This window comes from Esox lucius, chromosome 23, assembly GCF_011004845.1.
Source record: "Esox lucius isolate fEsoLuc1 chromosome 23, fEsoLuc1.pri, whole genome shotgun sequence".
Lineage (NCBI taxonomy): Eukaryota > Metazoa > Chordata > Actinopteri > Esociformes > Esocidae > Esox > Esox lucius.
The window spans coordinates 969,872-995,280 of NC_047591.1; the positions used below are offsets into that span (position 1 = coordinate 969,872).

At 39.6% G+C, this 25,409-nt stretch overlaps 1 protein-coding gene across 1 annotated transcript; it reads left to right on the forward strand.

Annotated features, from left to right (window-relative positions):
* The first annotated feature begins 1,758 nt into the window (after positions 1 to 1,758).
* On the forward strand, positions 1,759 to 19,553 carry wnt16 (wingless-type MMTV integration site family, member 16). Its single transcript, XM_010865658.5, has 4 exons — positions 1,759 to 2,501; positions 2,647 to 2,873; positions 15,550 to 15,839; positions 17,878 to 19,553. Exons 1-4 carry the CDS (start codon positions 2,410 to 2,412, stop codon positions 18,340 to 18,342), a joined length of 1,074 nt encoding a protein of 357 aa, XP_010863960.1. The 5' UTR covers positions 1,759 to 2,409; the 3' UTR covers positions 18,343 to 19,553.
* The last annotated feature ends 5,856 nt before the right edge of the window (positions 19,554 to 25,409 follow it).

Below are 25,409 nucleotides of genomic sequence, written 5' to 3' on the forward strand. Positions count from 1 at the left end.
ATAAAATGTTCTGGAATTAAATCACTTCCACTCGTAAAGTAATTAATTGTAGCTTTTATTTCCATGCTTACATTATATTTCCCTAGACATCCAGAAAAACTGGACAGTTTATTCATTTATGAAGTTTTTATAAAGCACAACTGGGAGGAATCTAAAATATCTTTCAATATTTGCTTTATTCATTTAATCACTTATATGAAGCTGATAGTTGATTGTGAAAATTGATGTTACATGAAAATTAAAATAAACATTTTAAAATGCTTGTCAGATATTGAGCAGCAATTTGGCCTGAAACGCATAATCCCGCACCTATTTAGGATGCCAAGAGCGTTAGTACATCCTGGCTCAGTGTTTTGGTATGTGTGATATTGCAGAATGTTAGTAGTTTGCAGTGGATATAAAGCAGGGCTGCTCAATCCTGGTCCTGGAGATCTACCATCCTGAGGGTTTTCTCTTCAACCCCAGTTGTGACTTACCTGATTTAGCTTTTCATCCAGCTATTTATTAAAATCTGGTGTTCAAAATTAGGATTGGAGTGAAAACCTACAGGATTGTATCTCTCCAGGAATAGGCAGGATTGAGTACCCATGATGTAGAGCAATGAGGTAATCCTACATTTTCTGGTTTAAAGTAACATTTCACCAGTACTCTATAGAATATTGCCACTCTAATGTTATGTTTAGTAATTAATTGATAAAATAATACTTAAAACATCTACTTTTAGAATTGTATATAAACATTTGCCTTTTCAACTTCTTTGAAGTTGAGTATTTAAATGTATTCGCTGAAAATATATATTATATTAAATTAAATTGTTTTTTCATTGATATCTGTTCAAATACTCAAATTAATTAGATGCTTTAATAATATACGCATGAATAATATTTGTTCTTTTATGACAGATACTCAAATTAAAAATGCAGGTGATATAAAAGTGAACATAAACTTAGGAATTGAGACTACAGATGTAGAGTCACATTTAACTTGAACAAAAAAACCATTAAATGTTCCATTCCAACAACAGTCTACTCAAACATTTTGTATGACTGGTCACTGTTAGCGCCTTCATCAGAAACGGTAAGCATTTGAATTTCAGGAATACAGTATTTACAACATAACTTTGTTTTTCACAACTATACTTTACTTGGGTCTTTCTTTTAAGCATTCCAGTAAAATGTGCTGTTTTAAAATAATCAAATAAAATGTTCTGGAATTAAATCATTTTCACTCATAACGTAATTAATTGAAGCTTTTATTTCCATGCTTCAATTATATTTCCTTACACATCCAGAAAAACTGGACAGTTTATTCATTTATGAAGTTTTTATAAAGCACAACTGATTTAGAAAATACCTAAAATCTCTTTCAATATTTGCTTCATTCAGAATATGATCAAAGCTCTTCATTTCATATAAAACATTCGCATTTATTTTCAAAGGGGCTACATTCCGAGCTAAACTTTGAAAATCTACTCTATAATTTCTTACAGCTATTCTGCCCTGTTCCGTTTACAATATGTGTAATGCGCAGAACAACTGCCGTACCAATCTCAGAATGTTCCTTTCAATTCTACAGGACGATAAACGTGTTCGTACTGCCCAAACAATGTAAACATATTACAAATCCTACACAATGCAAACTGAAATACCGGAAAGAGGATTTCCTCTTTATTAGGCTTATTATAATATATATATTTTCTTGTCAACCGTTAAGATAGCAGTTATATTAGTAAAACAGTAGGCCTATTGCCCATGCGTAGTTTACCATAAACAGTGTATATCATCATCAATGGTATAATAACTATTTATTTATTTTGTTTTCATATACTAAGACTGAGCTTGACTTGTCCGACCTATATTCTCTTCACGCATTCTTGACATGACAGGTTTACTTTTCCCATAGCGGTTTTGAACAGTTCGCGTCTCAACCTGATCCGTACCAGCTGAGCATCGGCAAGCGTTTTTTTTCACTGTGCGTCCGTCCAAAAGGGGCGTAGGACAGGCGCGTCTGCTGAATATGAAACCATGTGTAGGCCAATTGAAGCCTTAGAGCGCACGGTAAGAGATGCTTTGAGTGGGTTCTCCCAGTCCAGGATAAAACTGCGATTTGACAAATCATCCAAATGTATCCTGTCACCACTAAACCTCAAGGTTACAAGTACTTGGCTGATATCAGCCACCGAACACCGTGATTAGAATCAGCATTCCCCCACATCCTTATTTCACTTCCCAGGGATGTTGTTTTACCGAAATTCTAGAGGTTGAGATAACCAACTATTAAGGATTATTTCAGTTCAAATCCATGCTTCCGAGCTAGCATGAGACAGTGCGGCGCACCGACGCAGAGTTCCATGGACATACCCATCCCCAGTGCCCGGGAGGCCAATCGACTCCTGTAAATGAAGTGGTCATGGAGAGGAGCGGCTGTGGAGTACATCAGATTTGCTTTCTGGTACTCTCACTGTTTTCAGTGTATCCCATTTGTTGTCGAGCCAGCTGGATGTAAGTATATTTCATTCTAAAATTAAGGTTGTGTTTTTGTCTCATTGCTACATTTATTTACACATAGCCTACAAGCGATCAAGTATGGGAACGAAAGAGGGTTAAAAAGTGACTTATTGTTTCCACTGCTTGCTGTGTCACTCAGGTGGCTGGGAATAACGTCCGTGGGAATACCAGAGAAGCTGGGCTGCACCAATCTCACACTGACGAATAAGCAAAAGGACCTGTGCAAGAGAAAGACTTATCTCTTGCCTAGCATCAAAGACGGCGCGCGACTCGGCATCGCAGAGTGCCAGACCCAGTTCAAGCACGAGCGTTGGAACTGTTCGACTACGGAGGACCCCACTGTGTTCGGCTACGAGCTAACCAGCGGTAAGGAAAAGCTTGTACCTAATTGTAATGGACATAACAATAGGTGTTTTTTTATGTTTTGCTTTTTGGGCTTTGATCTAAACTGTCATAATGAACTCCAGTGGTACTAAGTTGATGCTTTATATTTTTGAAAATGTATTTTTTGTTTTTGTTTCAAATAATAAAATTAATATATTTCCTATATTTTACATGTGATAACTCCACATAGAAGGTCAGAGGTAGTCAACTGAGATTATCCTAAGGACAACAAAAGACCACTAGATATTATACAATTTAAATATACCTTCACAGTTGTCAAAACTTCCGTGTTCACTGGTAAACTTTCCAACATGCCCTCTTTTTGCAACCCATTTAAGGGTCTTTATTTTTGGTAGTGAGTCAGGGTCGAAAATCTGATATCAGGTTTGGAGGGGACAAACAAATAAAATATTCTCGAGCAATTTTGGAGGGGGACACCAAAAGTAGTGCTGTAAATACTGTTTTCGTTTGCACTATCGGTTTGCTTGCTACTGTAGCTGTGCAAATTCAGCTAGTGTGTGAACCCTACCCACATAAAACAAACTGACTGGATTAACCTCACGTTAGCTACGTGCACTGAGCGCCTTTCAGATGGTACACACAAACACTCAGCTTGCCAGCCAGTGGCGTCGTTAGCCCTGGGGGTCCAGTGCTATAGCCCCGGGTCTTTTATGAATAGCCCCGAATCTCAAATGGACCAAAATAAAAGCCCCATATCTATTAATCTGTAATTCCGATCACGCTTTATGGCAATGTAGAAGTCGCTAGCGTGTACATCGACATTTTCCGCATTTACATTCAAAACCCTGTACTTTCTGTCGCTACGCCCCGAATGTATTATGATCCTTTCTAAGGAACACTACAGTACGTACACCGCACTGCAAGCTTCTCTCATTCACTCAAAATCAAACTAGTGCAAAAGCTGGTTGATGTTACTGTAGCTTGCTAGAAGCATCTAACAGCTAACCGCTAGCTAACATAAAGAGTGACCTGTATTTCAATGCAAAGAAAATTAAGGCTGGCGATGGTTAGAAGTGTGTTTTATTGTATTGAGTGGTAGAACTAAGGAAAATGTCTAAAATATGCTTTGTTTGAGGTACTTACTGAAAGTCAACCACCAACGACAGACTCCGTCAAATACCCCGACACGCAGTGTTTGTGTAGTATAATCAGCACAAGTGCTTTGATTGCGTGTTAATAATATTATTGGAATTACATGAACACAGCGGTGTGCGCTTCTGCCTCGGTTTAAAAGTCTCAACACACCACTTATCCACGGTCAAGTGTTGTCTTAGAACAGCAAGTCCTGCTTCCCTCTGGTCCTGAATCAACCAAGATGATCGTAATTAGGAGATTCATTGTCGACCTGTAACATAGGAAAACACGTCTCTTTGTTTTAGATTCTACTCCGAAAATGTGTTTGAATTTTTATTCCCAAAAGTAGGCTACGCATAGTTTAAATATTAAGCATTTTATTTAAACATGAAACATTATACCCCGCTTATCTCTTTCCTTTTTATATCCTGTCACATTCCATTGTTGCACATTGTCACATTCCATCTATCAACGTTAACTTAATTAAGACCAAAAACAAAACGAATAAAAACGGACCATAAAGTTTGCATAATAAAATTGTATGGAAATACAAACTGTATGTATGTACATTAACCAGTAAAATAAAGTTATTGAGCGCATATGCTTATTGTTGCGTGGTCTAAAAGCATTTCTTACATTTCTCTTAAAATGTTTATCTTGGAAGATCTTGCTTTTGATATACATTATATTTTGGTTCAAACGGTTATCCTGCACAGATAACCTAAAATTACAGAGCAAGACATATTTTGTAAGATGCTTGGTTATACTTTATTTTGTGAGAACCGATTTCGGTTTTAAATGCTCATTAAAAAGGTTAAGGTTAGTTTTAGAATGGGTTAGGGTTGATGGATATGGTTGAAATGTTACCAATAGCCTATAGACATTAGGGACTCCCCTAAGCAGGGTGTATAACACTTTCTATAGCCAATTTACACAGTTGTATGCAGGGACGTCACTAGAAATGTATGGATAGGGGGGCTAATCCTCGTTTAGGGGGTCTGGGCACACTACCAAAACATATTTCATCATGTATTTTTAGAGTAACAATGGGCGCAAAATCTATAAAAATAAGGTTATTTATGGTCAAGTTTGGCTAAAAGTATACCTGTCTCATTGTTGGTGCTAGACACTGATCTAATGCCTTACTCTGTCCTCATTCATCCAACACCATCAAAAGGCACAAAAATCAACTATAGTTTATAGTAAACGAAATGCTAAAATGCAATTTCTCTGAATAATTTAAAAACAGATTTAGTCATTAGCCTATTCATCTCGGAAAGTCATTAATAAAATGTGTCATACTTAAAAAAATAAAAAATAATAACCGGATCTCCCTTCCTCTGAATATAATATGTTGAAATATGTTGATGACTTCAAACCAAAACAAATATGAAAATGTGAAACACGCACGGTTTTGTTACTGTGTTCTGTTGAAACCCAAGAATTGAACATAGACTTAGTATAATCTTGTATAACCCCATTATCGACATATCCAACAGCAATTTTGAAAAACATATTTTATCGAGTAATAATTTGGTCAAGTCATCAATGTTTATGCTGAATCTTTGTGACATAAAAATGTTAGCTAGCATGTCATTAATGACGCTTTTGAAATTACAGAGGAAATATGTTCTATATATTCAGGTATTGGTTGGTTAGTGACATAGCTAAAAAAATATATAATATCTATTATCTGCCACCTTACTATTTTGTTGAATTACATTATAATTGCTTTTTATTTGTATTACAAATGACAGACCATAGTCTTCTCTGAAGTGTAACGTGAAACTTGTAGCTAGCCTTTCTTGCATTCTGGTAAACAAAAAAAAAAGAATAAGCACTTTGATATTACATGACCTCTGGTCTTTTGCGCAAGTCCAATTTCACGGCTTGCAACGTCTAAAACAATTTCCAATAAAACAATTAGCAAAAGGTACCTTGTTTTCCAGGGCATTTACATTTCTAACTTGAAAGGATTTTGTTCTCCCACCACTAGAACCACAAATAATGGGGATGGCGGATAGTAGAGAGACGTTAACTAGAAGAGAGCTGCTTCAGATGAACAAGTTATGTTTAAAGCATCAAATTCAACCCAACATACTGCAAAATGAACATGATCCTATACATTTTCTATCCAAAATTTATAGTTGACAAAAAAAGAAATTACAAAAAGTATATTGACTGAAATGTTATTTAGGGGGGGCTTTAGCCCTATCGATGTCCCTGGTTGTATGCATCTTACACATACAAAATTTAAATTGCATGTCAGAGATGGGTAAATATACATACATGTATTTTAAAATAAGATATCCAATACCTTAATTTTAAGTGTATCAAAATAAACTTCAAAATACAGCAGCTACACCCTGTATTATAATAAACTACTTTAGTATTTTAAAATTACTAAAAATACTTTTGCAAGGGAGCATGAAATCACTTTGCAATCCTTGCATCTATCAGCCTATTTGGTCTATCTCTTCACCACTACATTGACGCAGTTGATTAAGTTGACTTATGTTGTTTTATTCATAGCAACTCGTTTTTAAGTAATTCTTAATTTGATTGTTGATCATAAATACACTGCTCAAAAAAATGTACCCTCATCCTACCAAAATATTTAACATACAAGGACTACCAACTGGGGTCCCTGGGGACCCCAAGAATAAACTGCTGTAATAAACAACGATTATAGCAAAATGTTAGCTTATTTCTTCTTAAAACATGATTAGTTATGTAATTAATATTGTCTGAACAAAGAACTTTTAGGAAAGTTACAGTTAATTTGCATATTGTGTAAAACGAAAATATATACTTTTCTGTAATACTTTTCTTTTATAGTAAAATCCATGTAAGTATCTCGAGGAAGGAAATTAATTAAAGATCAAAGTCTTTATTATACTTTGTGTAGTTAGCGGAAAACAAAATGAACTGAACTTGACTTGAACGTAACAATGGTCAATGGAAATCGATTGAGGGCTGGATTCCAACTCACACCGAAAATGTAAGTAAACAATAGAAAACACAGACTGTTCCAACTTGTGTACATTTCATCATGGCAACTCATAATGTGACTCAGTAGTGTGTATGGCCCCCACGTTCCTGTATGCACTCCCGAAAACATCTGGGCATGCTCCTGATGAGACGGCAGATGATGTCCTGGGCGATGTTTTCCCAGACCTGGATCAAGGCATCACTTAGCTTCTGGACAGTATGTGGTGCTACTTGGTGGCGTCAGATGAAGTGATTCAGGTCTAGGGAAGGGCCAGTCAATGGCATCAATGCCTTCGTCATCCTGGACCTGCCTGCACACTCTGGCCACATGAGGCCGGGCATTATCCTGCATTATCTGTGCAATCCTTCAAGGATATGCCTTCCCAGACCATCACTGACCCACCACCAAGACTAGAGACTCTTTCATGTCTGTCATACACTCACCTAAAGGATTATTAGGAACACCTATTCAATTTCTCATTAATGCAATTATCTAATCAACCAATCACATGGCAATTACTTCATTGCATTTAGGGGTGTGGTCCTGGTCAAGACAATCTCCTGTACTCCAAACTGAATGTCAGAATGGGGAAAAAAGGTTGGTGCCAGACGGGCCGCTCTGAGTATTTCACAATTTGCTCAGTTACTGGGATTTTCACGCAAAACCATTTCTAGGGTTTACAAAGAATGGTGTGAAAAGGGAAAAACATCCAGTAGGCGGCAGTCCTGTGGGCGAAAATGCCTTGTTGATACTAGAGGTCAGAGGAGAATGGGCCGACTGATTCAAGCTGATAGAAGAGCAACTTTGACTGAAATAACCACTCGTTACAACCGAGGTATGCAGCAAAGCATTTGTGAAGCCACAACACGCACAACCTTGAGGCAGATGGGCTACAACAGCAGAAGACCCCACCGGGTACCACTCATCTCCACTACAAATAGGAAAATGACGCTACAATTTGCACGTGCTCACCAAAATTGGACAGTTGAAGACTGGAAGAATGTTGCCTGGTCTGATGAGTCTCGATTTCCATTGAGACATTCAGATGGTAGAGTCAGAATTTGGCATAAACAGAATGAGAACATGGATCCATCATGCCTTGTTACCACTGTGCAGGCTGGTGGTGGTGGTGTAATGGTGTGGGGGATGTTTTCTTGGCACACTTTAGGCCCCTTAGTGCCAATTGGGCATTGTTTAAATGCCACAGCCTACCTGAGCAATGTTTCTGACCATGTCCATCCCTTTATGACCACCATGTACCCATCCTCTGATGGCTACTTCCAGCAGGATAATGCACCATGTCACAAAGCTCGAATCATTTCAAATTGGTTTCTTGAACATGACAGTGAGTTCACTGTACTGAAATGGCCCCCACAGTCACCAGATCTCAACCCAATAGAGCATCTTTGGGATGTGGTGGAACGGGAGCTTCGTGCCCTGGATGTGCAGCCTACAAATCTCCATCAACTGCAAGATGCTATCCTATCAATTTGGGCCAACATTTCTAAAGAATGCTTTCAGCACCTTGTTGAATCAATGCCACGTAGAATTAAGGCAGTTCTGAAGGCGAAAGGGGGTCAAACACAGTATTAGTATGGTGTTCCTAATAATCCTTTAGGTGAGTGTAGGTGCTCAGTGTGAACCTGCTCTTATATGTGAAGAGAATGGGGCGCCAATGGTGGACCTGACAATTGTCATGTTCACTGGTAATTGCTGATTGAGTTGCACAGTGCTGGGCTGTGAGCACAGGTCCCACTAGAGAACGTCGGGCCCTCATGCCACCCTCCTGGAGTCTGTTTCTGATCAGGTCAGAAACTTAAACACCAGTAGCCTGGTGGAGGTCATTTTCTAGGGCTCTAGCAGTGCTCCTCCTGTTTCTACTGTTCCTCCTTGCACAAAGGAGCAGCATCAACCCTGCATCAACGTATGGATGTGCCAACCTGGAGTAGCTGGACTACCTGTGCAAACTGAATGGGCTGCAGGTACCGCCTCGTGCTACCAGTAGATATAAAGACAATGCAAAACTAGAGCAGAATCAGTCAGGAAGAATAAGGAGAGAGCAATTGTCTGTGGCCACCACTTGCAAAACTATTCAATTTTTGGGGGTTGTCATGCTGTTTCCTCTCCAGTGCACCGGTTTTTACTTTCATTTGCACCAAAACAGGTGACATTGATTCACAATCACTTATGCTTCCTAACTGGACATATTGACATCCCATGAAGTTTAATTGGTGTTATGCTGTGATGATTGTGTTCCCTTTATATGGGGAAACCTGGGGGGGAGAACTATGATTTGTCCCCTGCAATATATCATTGTAAGCATAACTATGTAATTTCAATAATATTAATATGATGCAATGGAAGCACTTATCGACATTTAACAGCGCGTTTTTAGGTTTCAAAAGATTGTGACCCCCTGCCATTCGCCTCACAATGGTTTCATCCACTGTCCCCACCTAGCCCTGAACAGTGGTACCTCGTTCAGTGCATGCATGGGTGGGAATCTGTCGGAGTCGTTGGTGGCTGACTTTCAGTAAGTAGTTAACCCTCTGAGTACTATGCTTTAAATTTTTGGGTGTCACTACTTTTATATTTGGTCTTATAAACAATATGTATATATATGTAATATGTAATGTAAATCGATCATTGTGTATTTGGCATCAAATTATTCCAAAGTACCTCAGCTAATATAAGCATGCATGTTAATGTTCTTATAAGGTAGTGTTTTAGGGAAAAATGCACAATAAAGAAATCAGATTTTTTCTATATATCATTGAATTCTGACCATAACACACCCAAATGGAGTGATACTCCCAATACAAATGTTCTGTGCAAACACAATGCACATTTGTGTAAGAAAAGGCTGTCAATGAATGTGAACAGAAAAATTCAATAATTTGCCTTTTGTCCAACACGTTTTTGACACAATTTTCATTTAAATCAGCCCAAAAATCCTTTTGGAATTGTTCTGTCATTACACCAACACTTTTCAAACCCTTTTTCTTACACAAATATGCATTGTATCACAATAAAAGTGAACAGAACAATTAAATAATTCACCTTATGTGCATACAGAACAATATGATTATGACACCCATTATTATTTTTCTATTTATGATTGAATTCAGACCACACACACAGCCATGTGGAACACTTCTCCCATTCCAAATACGCAAAGCAGACAGTATCTATAATGATCATATTTGTATTACATTATTTCATGATAAATAGGTTATTAGATGTTACTTACCAGACTTGCGTTAGCATTAGCCTGTTGTTAGCATTCGTCCTTTGTTGTCAGGTAACTCAGCTATCCAGTGTTTAATAACCATAACAGACTATGGCTACATTTAGTAAATGGCAGTCATTCATGCAAAATCACGATCCTACTAAACAGTTACTTGAGTTAGGGTACAATCATTTAGCCATCAATTATTTATTTATTTAACATTGGAAGCCTATTTGAAGTTGAAAACAAACATTTTAGCACTTAGTCAACAATTGTTAAATGATCAATATGTATTGATTTAAAATGTAGCCAGAAACGTAATCAGAAAGTAGCAACAGAACTTGTCAAGGAGTATTAACCCAACTCTAACCACTGAATCTATTGAGAGCCTCAGAATATAGGTATAGAGGACACATACACATAATAGTGTAGTAAGAACGTTTACTTAAACTCCATCCATCCATGCATCAATCCATCTTCTTCCGCTTCATCCGGGGCGCGGGGGCAGCAGTCCAAGCAGAGATGCCCAGACTTCCCTCTCCCCAGACACCAGCGTGTCCTAGGTCTTCCCCGGGGTCTCCTCCCGGTGGGACAGGACCGGAACACCTTCCCAGGAAGGCGTTCCGGAGGCATCCGAAACAGATGCCCAAGCCACCTCAGCTGACCCCTCTCGATGTGGAGGAGCAGCGGCTCTACTCCGAGCTCCTCCCGGGTGACCGAGCTTCTCACCCTATCTCTAAGGGATCGCCCGGCCACCCTGCGGAGAAAGCTCATTTCGGCCGCCTGTATCCGGGATCTTGTCCTTTCGGTCATGACCCAAAGCTCATGACCATAGGTGAGAGTAGGAACGTAGATTGACCGGTAAATCCAGAGCTTCGCCTTGCGGCTCAGCTCTTTCTTCACCACGACAGACTGATACATCGACCGCATTACTGCAGAAGCTGCACCTATAGAGACTTAAACTCCAATAGAGAATACTACAATAGAGAATACTACAGACCAGGTATTCCAAAACAGTTCAAAAGTTCTACTAAAAACAGTCAAACTTATGTGTGAGTGTGGGTGACAGTGTAAGCGTGTGATTGAGTGTTAATGACAAAAACATAGGCTGAAAGTAGCAAGCTAACATTAACTGTGAGGGCTGCTACTCGGGGCAAATAGTTAGCTAGAACGTTACATAAAACGGTAAACAATTTAGCCTAGGCTACTAAAACTAACACCAAAACATGACATAAAAATTGTGGCAATTTATGCTAAAACTCATTGGAAAGCTGGCAACCTACACGTTTCTCACCTTGACCTTCTTTGGTTATGGATACATTTTCTGTTCTCAACATGTCAACATGTCTGGGCAAATTTCTGTGTAGGCACCAGAGTCTGCATTTTTAGGATGTCATGTAGACTTCTCAAAAATTTGTTTAAAGTATTACTAAAGTAATACTAAACTACAAAATGCAAAACACCAATGTATTTTGATACAAAATATGAAGCCATTTTCATCAACCTTATGAAATACTATATAGTATTTTGTAAATTGTATTTGAAATATATTTTAAATATGTGTATCATAAATACTGCCCATCTCTGAGTGTTATGTACCCTTGATTGACAACCATTCAACATTATATGGATATATTATAAATAATATGAAATATGAAATAAAATATATGGAAACATTTTAAAATTAAATAACTATGCTTGAACACATTTGTGTATATATATATTAACTAAAAGAGATAATCTATCTATACATACACCATTCAAGTCTGGGGTCACTTAGAAATGTCCTTGTTTTCAAAAGAAAATCAAATCTTTTATTCAGTTAAATAACATCAAATTGATCAGAAATACAGTGTAGATATTGTTAATATTGTAAATGACCATTGTTGCTGGAAATGGCTGATTTTCAATGGGATATATAGACGTACAGAGGCCCGTTATCAGCCACCATCACTCCTGTTTTTCAATGGCACGTTGTGTTTGTTAATCAAAACTTTTCATTTTAAAAGGCAAATTGATGATTAAAAAACTATTTTAGGATTATGTTAGCACTGCTGAATTGTGTTGTACTGATTAAAGAAGCAATACAACTGGCCTTCTTTTGACTAGTTCAGTATTTTCAGCATCAGCAATTGTGGGTTTGTTAGAAATCAGCCGTTCCGTATAGTGGTTGAAATAATGATCGCATACCCAGGTTGTCAAGGGATAGAGTAATACAATTATTTATTGCAGCATTTGATGGTCGATTGTTCATAATGTTTGTGGCTCGATACTCGTTCTTACAAACTCAAGCTCTCATCTCAAAGAAACTTCTGGTTGTCCTCACCTTTAAAGACATAGAGGACAGAATTACTGTAAACCCATTGGCTACTTAATGTTGCGCTTTGAATGAACGTAACTTCCTGTGTACAAATAAACAGATGGTCTTTTGTTATCTAAACATTACAAGCATACACTTTAACAGGTTCAATTACAGGCTCAGAAACAAAGAACTTTATACTGAAACTCATCAGTCTTTCTAGTTCTGAGAAAATAAGTCTAGTCCTTGGGAGAAATTTCCAAGAAACTGAAGATCTTGTACAACACTGTGTACTACTCCCTTCATAGAACAGCACCCACTGGCTCAAACCGGAATAGAAAGAGGTGTGGGAGGCCCCAGTGCACAACTGAGCAAGAAGACAAATATATACAGTGGGACAAATACGTATTTGATACACTGCCAATTTTGCTGGTTTTCCTACTTACAAAGCACGTAGAGGTCTGTAATTTTAATCATAGGTACACCTCAACTGTGAGAGACAGAATCTAAAAAATAAAAATCCAGAAAATCACATTGTATGATTTTTAAATAATTATTTTTCATTTTATTGCATGACATAAGTATTTGATCACCTACCAACCAATAAGAATTCCAGCTCTCACAGACATGTTAGCTTTTCTTTAAGAAGCCCTCCTGTTCTCCACTCATTACCTGTATTAACTGCACCTGTTTAAACTTGTTACCTGTATAAAAGACACCTGTCCACACACTCAATCAAACAGACTCCAACCTCTCCACAAAGGCCAAGACCAGATAGCTGTATAAGGACATCAGGGATAAAATTGTAGACCTGCACAAGGCTGGAATGGGCTACAGGACAATAGGCAATCAGCTTGGTGAGAAGGCAACAACTGTTGGCGCAATTATTAGAAAATGGAAGAAGTTCAAGATGACGGTCAATCTCCCTCGGTCTGCGGCTCCATGCAAGATCTCACCTCGTGGGGCATCAATGAACATGAGGAAGGTGAGGAATCAGCCCAGAACTACACGGTAGGACCTGGTCAATGACCTGAAGAGAGCTGGGACCACAGTTTAAAAGAAAACCATTAGTAACACATTACACCGTTATGGATTAAAATCCTGCAGCGCATGCAAGGTCCCCCTGCTCAGACCAGCGCATGTCCAGGCCCATCTGAAGTTTCCCAATGACCATCTGGATGATCCAGAGGAGGAATGGGAGAAGGTCATGTTGTCTGATGAGACAAAAATAGAGCTTTTTGGTCTAAACTCCACTCGCCGTGTTTGGAGGAAGAAGAAGGATGAGTACAACCCCAAGAAAACCATCCTAACCGTGAAGCATGGAGGTGGAAACATCATTCTTTGGGGCAGCTTTTCTGCAAAGGGGACAGGATGACTGCACCATATTGAGGGGAGGATGGATGGGGCCATGTTTCGCGAGATCTTGGCCAACAACCTCCATCCCTCAGTAAAAGCATTGAAGATGGATCGTGGCTGGGTCTTCCAGCATGACAACGACCCGAAACACACAGCCAGGGCAACTAAGGAGTGGCTCCGTAAGATGCATCTCAAGGTCCTGGAGGGGCCTAGCCAGTCTCCAGACCTGAACCCAATAGAAAATCTTTGGAGCGAGCTGAAAGTCCATATTGCCCAGCGACAGCCCCGAAACCTGAAGGATCTGTATTGAGGATTGGGCCAAAATCCCTGCTGCAGTATGTGCAAACCTGGTCAAGAACTACAGGAAATGTATGATCTCTGTAATTGCAAACAAAGTTTTCTGTACCAAATATTAAGTTCTGCTTTTCTGATGTATCAAATACTTATGTCAAGCAATAAAATGCAATTTAATTGCTTAAAAATCATACAATGTGATTTTGAGAATTTTGGTTTTAGATTCCTTCACTTACAGTTGAAGAGTACCTGTGATAAAAATGATTGACTTCTACATGCTTTGTAAGTGGAAAAATCTGCAAAGACGGCAGTGTATCAAATACTTGTTCTCCCCACTGTAGGTGTCTACTTTGAGAAACGGCTCACAGGTCCTTAACTGGCAGCTTCATTAAATAGTATCTGCAAAACACCAGTCTCTACATCCACTGTGAAGAGGCGAGTTTGCAATGCTGGCCTTCAAGGCAGAGTTCTTCCTCTGGCCAGTATTCTTCTGCTCACCTTAATCTTTTCTTTTTATTGGCCAGTCTCATGTTTTTTTTTACAACACTGCCACCATACCAGAAGGCCACCATACCGGAGTGGCTAAATTCTCGTGTGGATGTATTATACATATCATAATGTACTTATGCTATGTGGTCAGCTTTCCCGATGCTCTTACTCACAACATTAATACCATTGTCACTGAGGCTACATCTATGTACCCAAACTGTTCCTAATTCCAATTATAGATCTTTTATCACCACTGATTGTTTTTCCAGCTGAGTAATTTTATGCAGCCGTCCAAGTCTCTCTCTGTCTATTTCATCATTGGTATATCAGTAGAATGATACTAGAGCCAGTGCTTGTCTGTCCTCTGAGGGTCTGTTGTGGCCCCTAACCTGGGAAGTGTAACCCAATGCCCCCTAACAAAGGGCAGGACAGTTCCCATGACGCTATGTTTCTGCTAAACTCACATTTCACTTCAGACACTATAATGTCTTGGGTTTGCTACTGTAATACACAGGCAACGCTGAGAACCCTAATATGTGTGTGTAAACCAATAAGCCCCCTTTTATATAATTTTTTTCTATTGTAAATCTACATCCTTTCTCCTGCCCTTTGTTTTACATTAACAGTGTGAACTACTCTATTGTTAGCCAAACCCTGACCTATCATAATATTGTAGAGCAATACCCTTCATAACCAAGTGAACAAACCTCAAACGCCCCTCAAGCTGGTAAACGGGTAAACTTGGAACACAATTTATTAGAATCATGATGGCTGTAGTCTATGGTTAACATTCGTATTTATATATAACGTTTATATTTGGTTATCATGGTAGAAATATCTGAACAATGTGAAAGGAAGTGTCAACTTTTCCTGTCCTAACTACTTCTGCCAATTTCTATAACAGGGACAAAGGAGACCGCATTTATCTACGCGGTGATGTCTGCAGGACTGGTCCATGCAGTGACGCGCTCCTGCAGCGCAGGTAACATGACAGAATGCGGTTGTGACACCAGCCTGCAGGGTACAGGCACACCCACCGAAGGGTGGCACTGGGGCGGCTGCTCGGACCATATCCAGTATGGTACCTGGTTCAGCAGGAAGTTCATAGACAACGCAGTGCAGAATATGTCTTCTGCCAGAGGAGGGGACGCATTGCTTACCATGAACCAGCATAACAGTGAAGCCGGAAGACAGGTGAGATGCAGCGCACTTGCACACTCATAAAATGCACACACTAATACAATCGTTGAGGGCAAAGAACTCACACAGTATGGAGATCACACCACGTGTACAGAAAAAAAATACTTTGTTGTACTGTACTTGTTCAATGACAAAGTTTAATCTAATCAAATAAATGGTGCAACAATGAATTCAGACGTTAGATTAGATACACTGCATGATACAGACATACCTTTACTTAGCTATCTAAATGGGGACAAATGTTTATTGCCCCTAAAAAACAAACCTTAGCCTAACCCTAACCTTAACATCAAACTCAACTTACCTAACATTAACCTCAATTACCTAACTTAAACAAGCTGTAAAGTCTAACTATGAACCTAACCGTTAATGCCTAATCCTAATTCTAACCCTAACACCAACTGTAACTTTAGCACTAAACCTAAGACATAAAAAATACTATTTAAAAAAAAAATCCCCATTTGTCAACTTCTCATATTTAACCCAGGGTTTGAGAAAATGTTTGTCCTTATTAGTTAAATCAGAAACACACTGACTGTGTGACAATGACTAGAACTAACAAAGAAGGGAGTACACTCAAATTGTACAGAACAAATACATCTACATAATATATGTTGTTTTAGACACACTACAGCCACACACACGTACACCCACACATACACACGCAAACACACACAAACAGCTGCACAACAGGTACACTGGGGTGTACTGTGGGAGGCCTTGTTTAGCAGGTGCAGGATTCATTGTGTCTGAATCAATGACTAATATGAGTACTGAACTAGAACCATGAAAGGAATCTGAGGCATAATGCAGTGCAGTCATGAGATATGAACACAACAGGGGGCTGGAGACTAGGGAGGACAAAACCATGCAGAGGTAATGTAATTTATCACACACCGTTAAAAATACATTCAGGAGATGTTCAAGAAAATGTGTGTTTATAAGAGAGTGGGAATGCTATTCAGGAAAAAAGCAGAGCTATTCAGAAAGGACAGGATGGAGGGAAGAGAGAACAAAAAGGGCAGTGTGAGAGGGGCAAGCTCCGATGGGACGAGAGAGAAGGAAAGAATATGTTCAACAGATCCTCATCCTTCTTAAGATGAGTTAATGGGTGAGGCGTGACAGCAAATGTATGGCCAGCCTTATCAAAACACAAGGTAAACTAATTGGCATGAACTTAGACACCCTTGCAATCTGTCTCTCTTATAAACCAGTCACTGACAAAAGTTCCTCAACACTGGAGAGAGAAATGGATATGTGCTCAGATTGGATACAATGGCAGCGATTAACAGCAGTTACACACAAACAAACACTGCTTTCCAATTAAACTGACTGGAAAGGGAGGGTGAAGATACATTGGAAAAGAGAGGAAAGCCGGGCTGTTTTAGGGTCATCTTAAGAGTACTGTGACTCCCAAGGTTTAGGGATGGGAAAATCGTCTACTCAAATGACAGTGTTTCCTCTGTTCCAGCTGTACAGACCACAGGGAGGGTTTTACTTCAGTTAAAATCAGAATGCAATCACCTAATGGCTGGTACTTACAGTGGATATAAAAAGTGAAAGACAGGTTTTTTGTGATCTAAAAGAATGAGACAAAGATAAATCATGTCAGAACTTTTTCCACTTTTAATGTGACCTATAATGTGAACAATTCAATTGAAAAACAAACTGAAATCTTCGAGGGGGAAAATTGAAAAATAAAAACCTTACAATAACCTGGTTGCATAAGTGTGCACACACACTTATGATGAAAAGATGAGAACTGGTCAACATTAAAGGAACTGCAGGAATTTCTGGCAAGCACTGGCTGTCTGCTACATGTGACAACAATCTCCTGTATTCTTCATATGAATGGGCTATGGGATAGGGTGGCAAGACAGAAGCCTTTTCTTACAAAAGAAAAACATCCAACCCCGGCTGAAGTTTGCAAAAACAAACATCAAGTACCCCAAACGCACGTGGGAAAATGTGTTATGTTACTTTGCCAAAACATGGACCCTAACACTATGTTTTGGATTTTTCCCCTTCTCAGGCCATCGCCAAGACAATGGCAACCGACTGCCGCTGCCATGGCGTGTCGGGTTCGTGCGCCGTCAAGACGTGCTGGCGTACCATGGCATCATTCGAGCATGTGGGCAACTTCCTGAAGGAGCGCTATGAGGGCAGTGTGCAGGTGCTGGATCGTTCCAAGAGGAAGGTGAGGAGAAAGGAGAAGGACCAGCGACGCGTGCCTATCGGAAAGGACGAACTCATCTTCCTCAACAAGTCTCCTAACTACTGTCTGGAGGACCGGCGCTGGGGCGTGGTGGGCACTAGAGGTCGTCGCTGTAACCGCACCTCGGTTGGACCAAACGGTTGTAACTTGCTCTGTTGCGGACGGGGATACAATACACATGTGGTGCGGAACGTAGAGAGGTGCGAGTGTAAGTTTGTTTGGTGCTGTTACGTTAGGTGTCGGAAGTGTGAGAGCATGAATGACATGCACACTTGTAAATAGGGAAGGGAAAAGCAGGCGATGGCACACACATCGCTCTGACAGATCGATGTACATCTAGCCTTAGAATCAGAACATAATGTTGATATGTTGGCTAACAAGCAGCGGAAGTTCCAGTGTTCCAGTGTTGTCCATCACTGCTTATTTGACAAATCAAGATTACACTGTCCTTAGCATCTTTAAGATTTCCGAAGGAGAGGCATATCCATATGTTTCGAAGAGATGTGGTGGAGAACCTCGTTCCAGTCTTGTTTCCCAACCATGCTTTCCTGTATCACTTCAGTTAATACATGCAGCCCCACAACCTAATCAAGCGTTCCAATTATGCCAGAGTTTCATTTTGAGTTGAGTGAATTAAGTTGCAAAATGGTACTTAATCATTCCGGCAGCCACACACGTGCACACTGAGAAACAAACACACCCTATTAATGCCCAATGAAAGACTCCCCATTACTCCCATCATTTCTGTCTTCAATGGACAGGAGGCATATCAACAAAACTTAATCTCAAAGATTCAGAGCAGGACAAAGACTGACCTTGGTTGGCCTATCAAAGGCCAGCCTTATGAGAGACCATTAAATGAGACCGGAGTTATTATTTCATAATCCCGAGGACCCACAATCAATACCTACCAAAAAAGGACATCTTCAGAATTGATTCAAAGGAGGAGAAATTAGTCACAAAATGCAGACTCAGTGATAATTTTTGAACTGAACGTTGATGAAAGACCACACTTTTCAACTATTTTAATGGACTTGAGGACTGGATTGGTGCACAACCGCTAGATTCATTAAAGAAACAATGTAAAAAAAAAATCAGATGTTTTTTGCTGTTCATACCTGGTTCTAGGATATGTTCTTTGTCCCGTTATTGTCCTCACTCTGATTTTACCAACCTTCTTAGATCAGTGTAGTTGACTAAAAGTTTAATTATGATCTGAATGTGATAAGATGTAAATAAACCAATGACGCATGTCAAAACCAGGTATAAGTGGGCCTTATGGACAGTATGGGATTATGGATCTTTCAAACAGGTTGACAACTTTTGTATCATTTATATGATTCTGTACAGAGTACAAAGTGATTCTGCTACCACTTGGCTTTATCAGGTTCATTCTTGCTGAATGGGTGGAATGCTGAAAGCTTGCAGTTTTATACTGAAATAACCAATCAAATGCTTTGTACTTTTGGAATAAACGGTTCATGACTTAAAAATATATGGTACCAGTACATTTTATTATAGATATTTTGAGAATTATTAGTAAAAAAAATATTGCAAAATATAGGGAAAGCTACAGATGCTATAATTGAGAATATTTCAAGTGACCTATTTTTGTAAATTGTTTATTTTGTAAATATAAAATAATGTTGTATCACTAGATGAGTGTTCTTAGATTGAAGCATATTGCTTCAACCTTTTTGCTCTTTGTCATATTTGTATCACTATAACTTCTTTGCCATCCAATCCTCCTTTTCACGTTCTGGTGTTTGTGTGTATCTTGTTGGATCTAAACACTATAAAGGAAGGAATGCATCAATGGAATTGAGCAGTTTGTTCTCAATAGACCTATTGGGAGCAGGATCGGGGAGATGCTAAAGTTGGTTTTGGGAGCATTCCTCTTGCCTTCTCTAAAAATGTAAAACTCATCCTTGTCTTCTAGTTTTTTTTCTCACATTTTAAGCCTCTCTTTTCCTTTAACTCTTTCCAGCTCTTTCTGTTTCTTTTTCTCTTTTTAGTCTCCCTCTGCATCTCCTGAGTGAGAGTTTGTGCTATTTGAGAAGTGGCGATGCTATGCTAAATACCACAAGTGCTTTCTCTTAAAAAGGGCCTTTAAAAGGCTAACGATACGGACCCTTTAATTTCCCTGAAACCATCAGCACTGTGATTTATTTGTGACACGAGAGAGGGAGAGAAGACAGAGGAGAGTGGTTGACTGTGCAAAATGTTTTGATGGCAGGCCTTTTGAATAATATTTACATACATACATAAATACATACACCATTACATTATTTGCCAGTTCTCAAATTGTTTGTTTCAATAACAGCTTTTGCTGTACGTTGATGTGTTATTTCATATAATACTATACAAACATACATTTTGTTTTTATTTAAAAAACATCTAATTTGTTAGTACAGTAGTAAATATTTTCCAACATTACTGAGATGGATGTTGCCGTTTATATAATTAGTAGGTTATCTCAATAATAAATAATGTTATCAACATTGACATATGAGTCTGTGCCTAAACAATTTAAGATATTACTTTGTATAGATTGTTTTCTTACCAAAGATTGCACAGCAAATGTGGCATTTAACAAACATCTGTAGAGAACCACAGCAATGGCTTCTCTATTTTGTAATATTAGGATTGTATTGGACCTGAAGTCTGTACTGTTGAGGGACCAGGGGGTCAACGGTCAGTTAGTACGAAACATTGTGCTTTTGGGTAAAGGTATTCTTATTTTGGGGGCAGTATCGGCATACATGATAAGGAGGTTTGAGATCTGTTAAAGATCTGGTAAAAGTCCATAGATCAGATCATTACCAGTATGTCATTTCCTCCTGAAAGAGGTTTGTCCATGGTAGAATGGAGAAAAGTATTGCGAGAGGAAATTACATACTGGTAAAGATCTGATCTGTGGATAGTTAGTGTGTTGGAGATGAAGCATCATCTAACAAAGTACAGATCCTCTCAAGTAGGTTTCATGAACATGACAGTGACTTCAGTTTACTACAATCACCAGGTCTTAATCCAGTAGAGCATCTTTGGGAGGAGATGGAATGGGTGGTTTGCAGCATGATTGTCTGGCCAAAAAAGCTGCAGGGACCGTGTGATGCTATCGAGTCAGCATGGATGAAAATCCCTAACGAATATTTCTGTACTTGTTGAACTCCTTGTTGAATCCATGCAAGAAGAATTCAGGCTGTGGGCAAATCTGGGTTCTACCCGATAGCTGAACCTAATCAAGTGGCCACTGAATGTGAATGTAATTTGATTGCTGTCATTTATTCTTGTGACTGTATCTTACTCTTTCTTGAGGATTTTTTTCTGTTTATGCTATTTATATTTTAGTACTTTATCAGACATTTGCCAGAGCAACTTATTATTTATAAGTTCATCCAGTTATTTATGACCGATTAAAGGTTTTTTCAAGGGGATCAACTGTGTATACTGATCCTCTATCTCAACCAATTAAATCAGGCAGCTAGAATATTCCAAATCCCAACAACAAGGCAGAAGCAATTCACATATCAGCAGCAAAGCTGACTGGCCAGAGTGCAGGTGTTGTGCTTAGCATTGTAGGAACCATGGAAGCACGCATGTAAAAGAGTGCAGACTGCAGATATGTCAAGGACACTAGACATCTTCTAGAATGCAGGGACGATTCTAGCATTTGACCCTTAGGGGGGCTGAGCCCCCAATGAGAATATGAGATATGGAAAGCAGAAGTAATTAATCAATCACTTCTGTCACATTATCCAAAACAAAAAGACCATATGGGTGGCTGCACTGAAACTGACAAATTAATTCTGATACTCTAAATGCCACAAAAAGGGGTTTAAATAGGTTTTAAAATATGTCCATTAAGGCGCAAACTAAAGATTTTGAAATAATCCATGCTTTCCTAAAAAGCCACCATGGACAAAACAAACGTTAAACCTACAATGAACAATAATGGTGTGGGAGTGACCGAAAGGACAAGATCCCGGATACAGGCGGCCGAAATGAGCTTTCTCCGCAGGGTGGCTGGGCGATCCCTTAGAGATAGGGTGAGAAGCTCGGTCACCCGGGAGGAGCTCAGAGTAGAGCCGCTGCTCCTCCACATCGAGAGGGGTCAGCTGAGGTGGCTTGGGCATCTGTTTCGGATGCCTCCGGAACGCCTTCCTGGGAAGGTGTTCCGGTCCCGTCCCACCGGGAAGAGACCCCGGGGAAGACCTAGGACATGCTGGAGGGACTATGTCTCCCGGCTGGCCTGGGAACGCCTCGGTGTCCCCCCGGAAGAGCTAGAGGAAGTGTCTGGGGAGAGGGAGGTCTGGGCATCCCTGCTTAGACTGCTGCCCCCGCGACCCGGCCGGATAAGCGGAAGAAGATGGATGGATGGTGTGGGAGTGAAGAGTATATAATCATAATATAAGCAGGAAACCATTTTGGGGTGCACTACATTTTGGGGGTGTATGGCAATGACTGGTGAAAGTGTGCATTTGACCACAATATCACAAGCGCTCCACAAAACTGGCCTCTATGGGAGGGCACATTCTCAAAAAATTTAACATCAGATTTTGTTCAAGCTTTGCCAAAATGCAAAAGGTGCTGTGGTCAGATGAGACCCAAATGTAACTTTTTGGCCTGAACGCAAGACTGTATGTCTGGCAAAAACCCAATGCATCTTTCCATCCAAAGAACACTATGCCTACAGTAAAGCACGGTGGTGGCAGCATCCTGCTGTGGTTGTGTGTCTCTTCAGCAGGGACTGCAGCACTTGTCAGGATATAAGGGAAAATGGACAGTTTAAAGTCTCGACAGATTCTTGAGAACCTGCAGCCCTCTGTCAAGAAGTTGAAAATGTGAGTATGGTTAAAATTTCAACATGACAATGTTCCAAATCCCACCTCCAAACAACTGTAAAGTGGCTGAAGGACAACAAGGTGAATGTCCTAGTCAGAGCCCCAACCTAATCCCATCGAGAATCTGTGGAATGACTTGAAGAGTGTAGTCCAGTGCTGCCCAACCTTGTTCTTGGAGATCTGTCCTGTAGGTTCTCTCTCCAACTCTAATTTAGCACACCTGATGCTAATAGCTGGATGAAAAACTTATTCGGGTTAGTCACAAATGAGACTGAAGAGAAAACCTACAGGACCTACAGGGCAGTAGATTTCCTAGAACAGCCCTTAGGTAGTCCAAAGTGGTCACCATGCCATTTGACCATTGACAATCAAACCTGAAGTAGTGAAAACTGCTAGAGTATCTTTACCATTAGATGAATCCCTTGCAAATGGTCAAGAAGAGGAATGTGTTGGAGATGATGCTTGTGCTTCTTCTGATTGGCATTCTACCACTGAGGGCTTAGCAAGGGCTATTGAGCAAAGATTTGCAGCAACTTTACTTTAATTGGAGCACTTGATCCATGTGCCAAGCTCAGCTGTTGATGGGATTTTAGGTGAACTTCACCATTTGATTAGTTTTGCCCCTACCCCTTTATCTAGTGGCATCTTTCATCAACATAACCTCCAAGTTGATCGATCAATCATTCAAGAAATTGCTATTGCAGTTTGTTCTAATAATCCTGTTCAAAAGTCTATTGAAAAAGGGGGCCCCCTTAGCACTGCTTATCAGTGTAAGCAGTATTACAAAAAGCACAATTGAATAACTACTTAATGCTAAAAAGAAAGACACTTTCCAGTATGTCTCAATATCGAAGTCCTTACAGCAGCTTTTAAATAGACAGGAAATAGTTGATGTAATTGTTGAGAATCATAGAGGACAGCAGCATATTAAATATTGGATCATATCAATATAAGTCCCGTAGAGATGCTTCACATTTTAGAGAGAACAGTTTTCTTTCTGGAGAAGAGCTAAGAATACTCTTAAGTGTTTATGTAGATGATTTTGAGACTTGTAATCCCCTGGGCACCTCTCAGAAAAAACACAAGCTTTGTCCTGTTTATTGGATGTTGGCTAACCTGCCACCTGGGTCGCATTCATCTTTATTATCCATCTATTTAGCAGTTCTGTGCAAGAGTGATGACGTAAAAACCTATGATTACAATAAGGTCTTAGAACCTCTTCTACAAGATCTACAAACTCTGGAGGAACTTGGTGTTTACATCCCTCTTATTGGTGCTTCTGTCAGGGGTACAGTGCAAAGTGTAGTGGCAGACAATCTCAGAGCCCATGACATAGCCGGTTTTATTGAAAGTTTCTAGGAGATTACTATTATGTGTTTTGCACAGGAAAGAGTTGCGATATTCAGTTACATAATTTTGCATCTGGTGTTTTCAGCCTGAGAACAAAAGAGCTTCATGAGGCTCATGTAAAACAAACTCAGCAAACTTCTACAAATGTTTGTGGAGTGAAGAAAGACTGTGTATTCACCAGAAACCTCATCTCTGGGTATCCTCCAGATGTAGTCCATGATGTTTTTTAAGGTATTGGCTCAATGCTTAGCATTACTTATATCAAAACAACTTATTTCATTAAATGACCTGAATAAAGCTATTCTGAATTTTCCTTACAAGTGGACAGACAAGACAAACAGACCTCACATAGTACCGCAAAGTTTCTCTGTTAGAAAATCAGTAGGTGGAAACGAGCATGAGAACTGGTGCTTGCTAAGATTCTTACCATTTTTGATCGGCCCCCTTATACCTGAAAATGAGCCAGCGTGGCTTGTGCTTATGAATCTGAAAGACACAATTGAACTGGTTGTTGCCCCTGTACACAGAGATACAATAATTGAGCACAGGCACAGGTACAAAGAGTTTTTCCCTGTTGTTACGCTTCTTCCAATGCACCATTATCTGGAACACTACCCACCGATTATTAGGTTTTTTGGTCCTCTTGTAAGGCTATGGACGATGCGGTTTGAGGCCAAACATAGCGATTTTAAACAAGTTATCAGACACACAAGGTGTTTCAAAATTGTGCCTCTTTCATTAGCCTCCAAGCATCAAATGATGATTGCTTACCAAGTGAGCTCTCCAAACCTTAACAAGTCTGAACTTGATGTCTCAATTGTCTCCAATCTCCCACTAGATGTACTCAAACAGGAAATGGCTCAAGCCATTAGGCAGAGGTACCCGGACACACCTGAGGTTCATCTTGCCCCGTGTGTGAGCAAGAAAGGCATAACCTACAGAAAGGAAATTATATTTGTCCATAAATCAGAAGGTGTATTGCCAGATTTTGGTGAAATTATCCAAATCTGCATTTTGAATAAGAGTGTGTTCCTCATTGTGAAGGAACTGTGTGGTTGGTAAAAATAGCATTATAGAGCCTTTAAAGTTACTCCACATCCCACAAGAGATGTCACTCTAGTTGCACTCAATGAACTGGCTGACAGTTAACTGGCT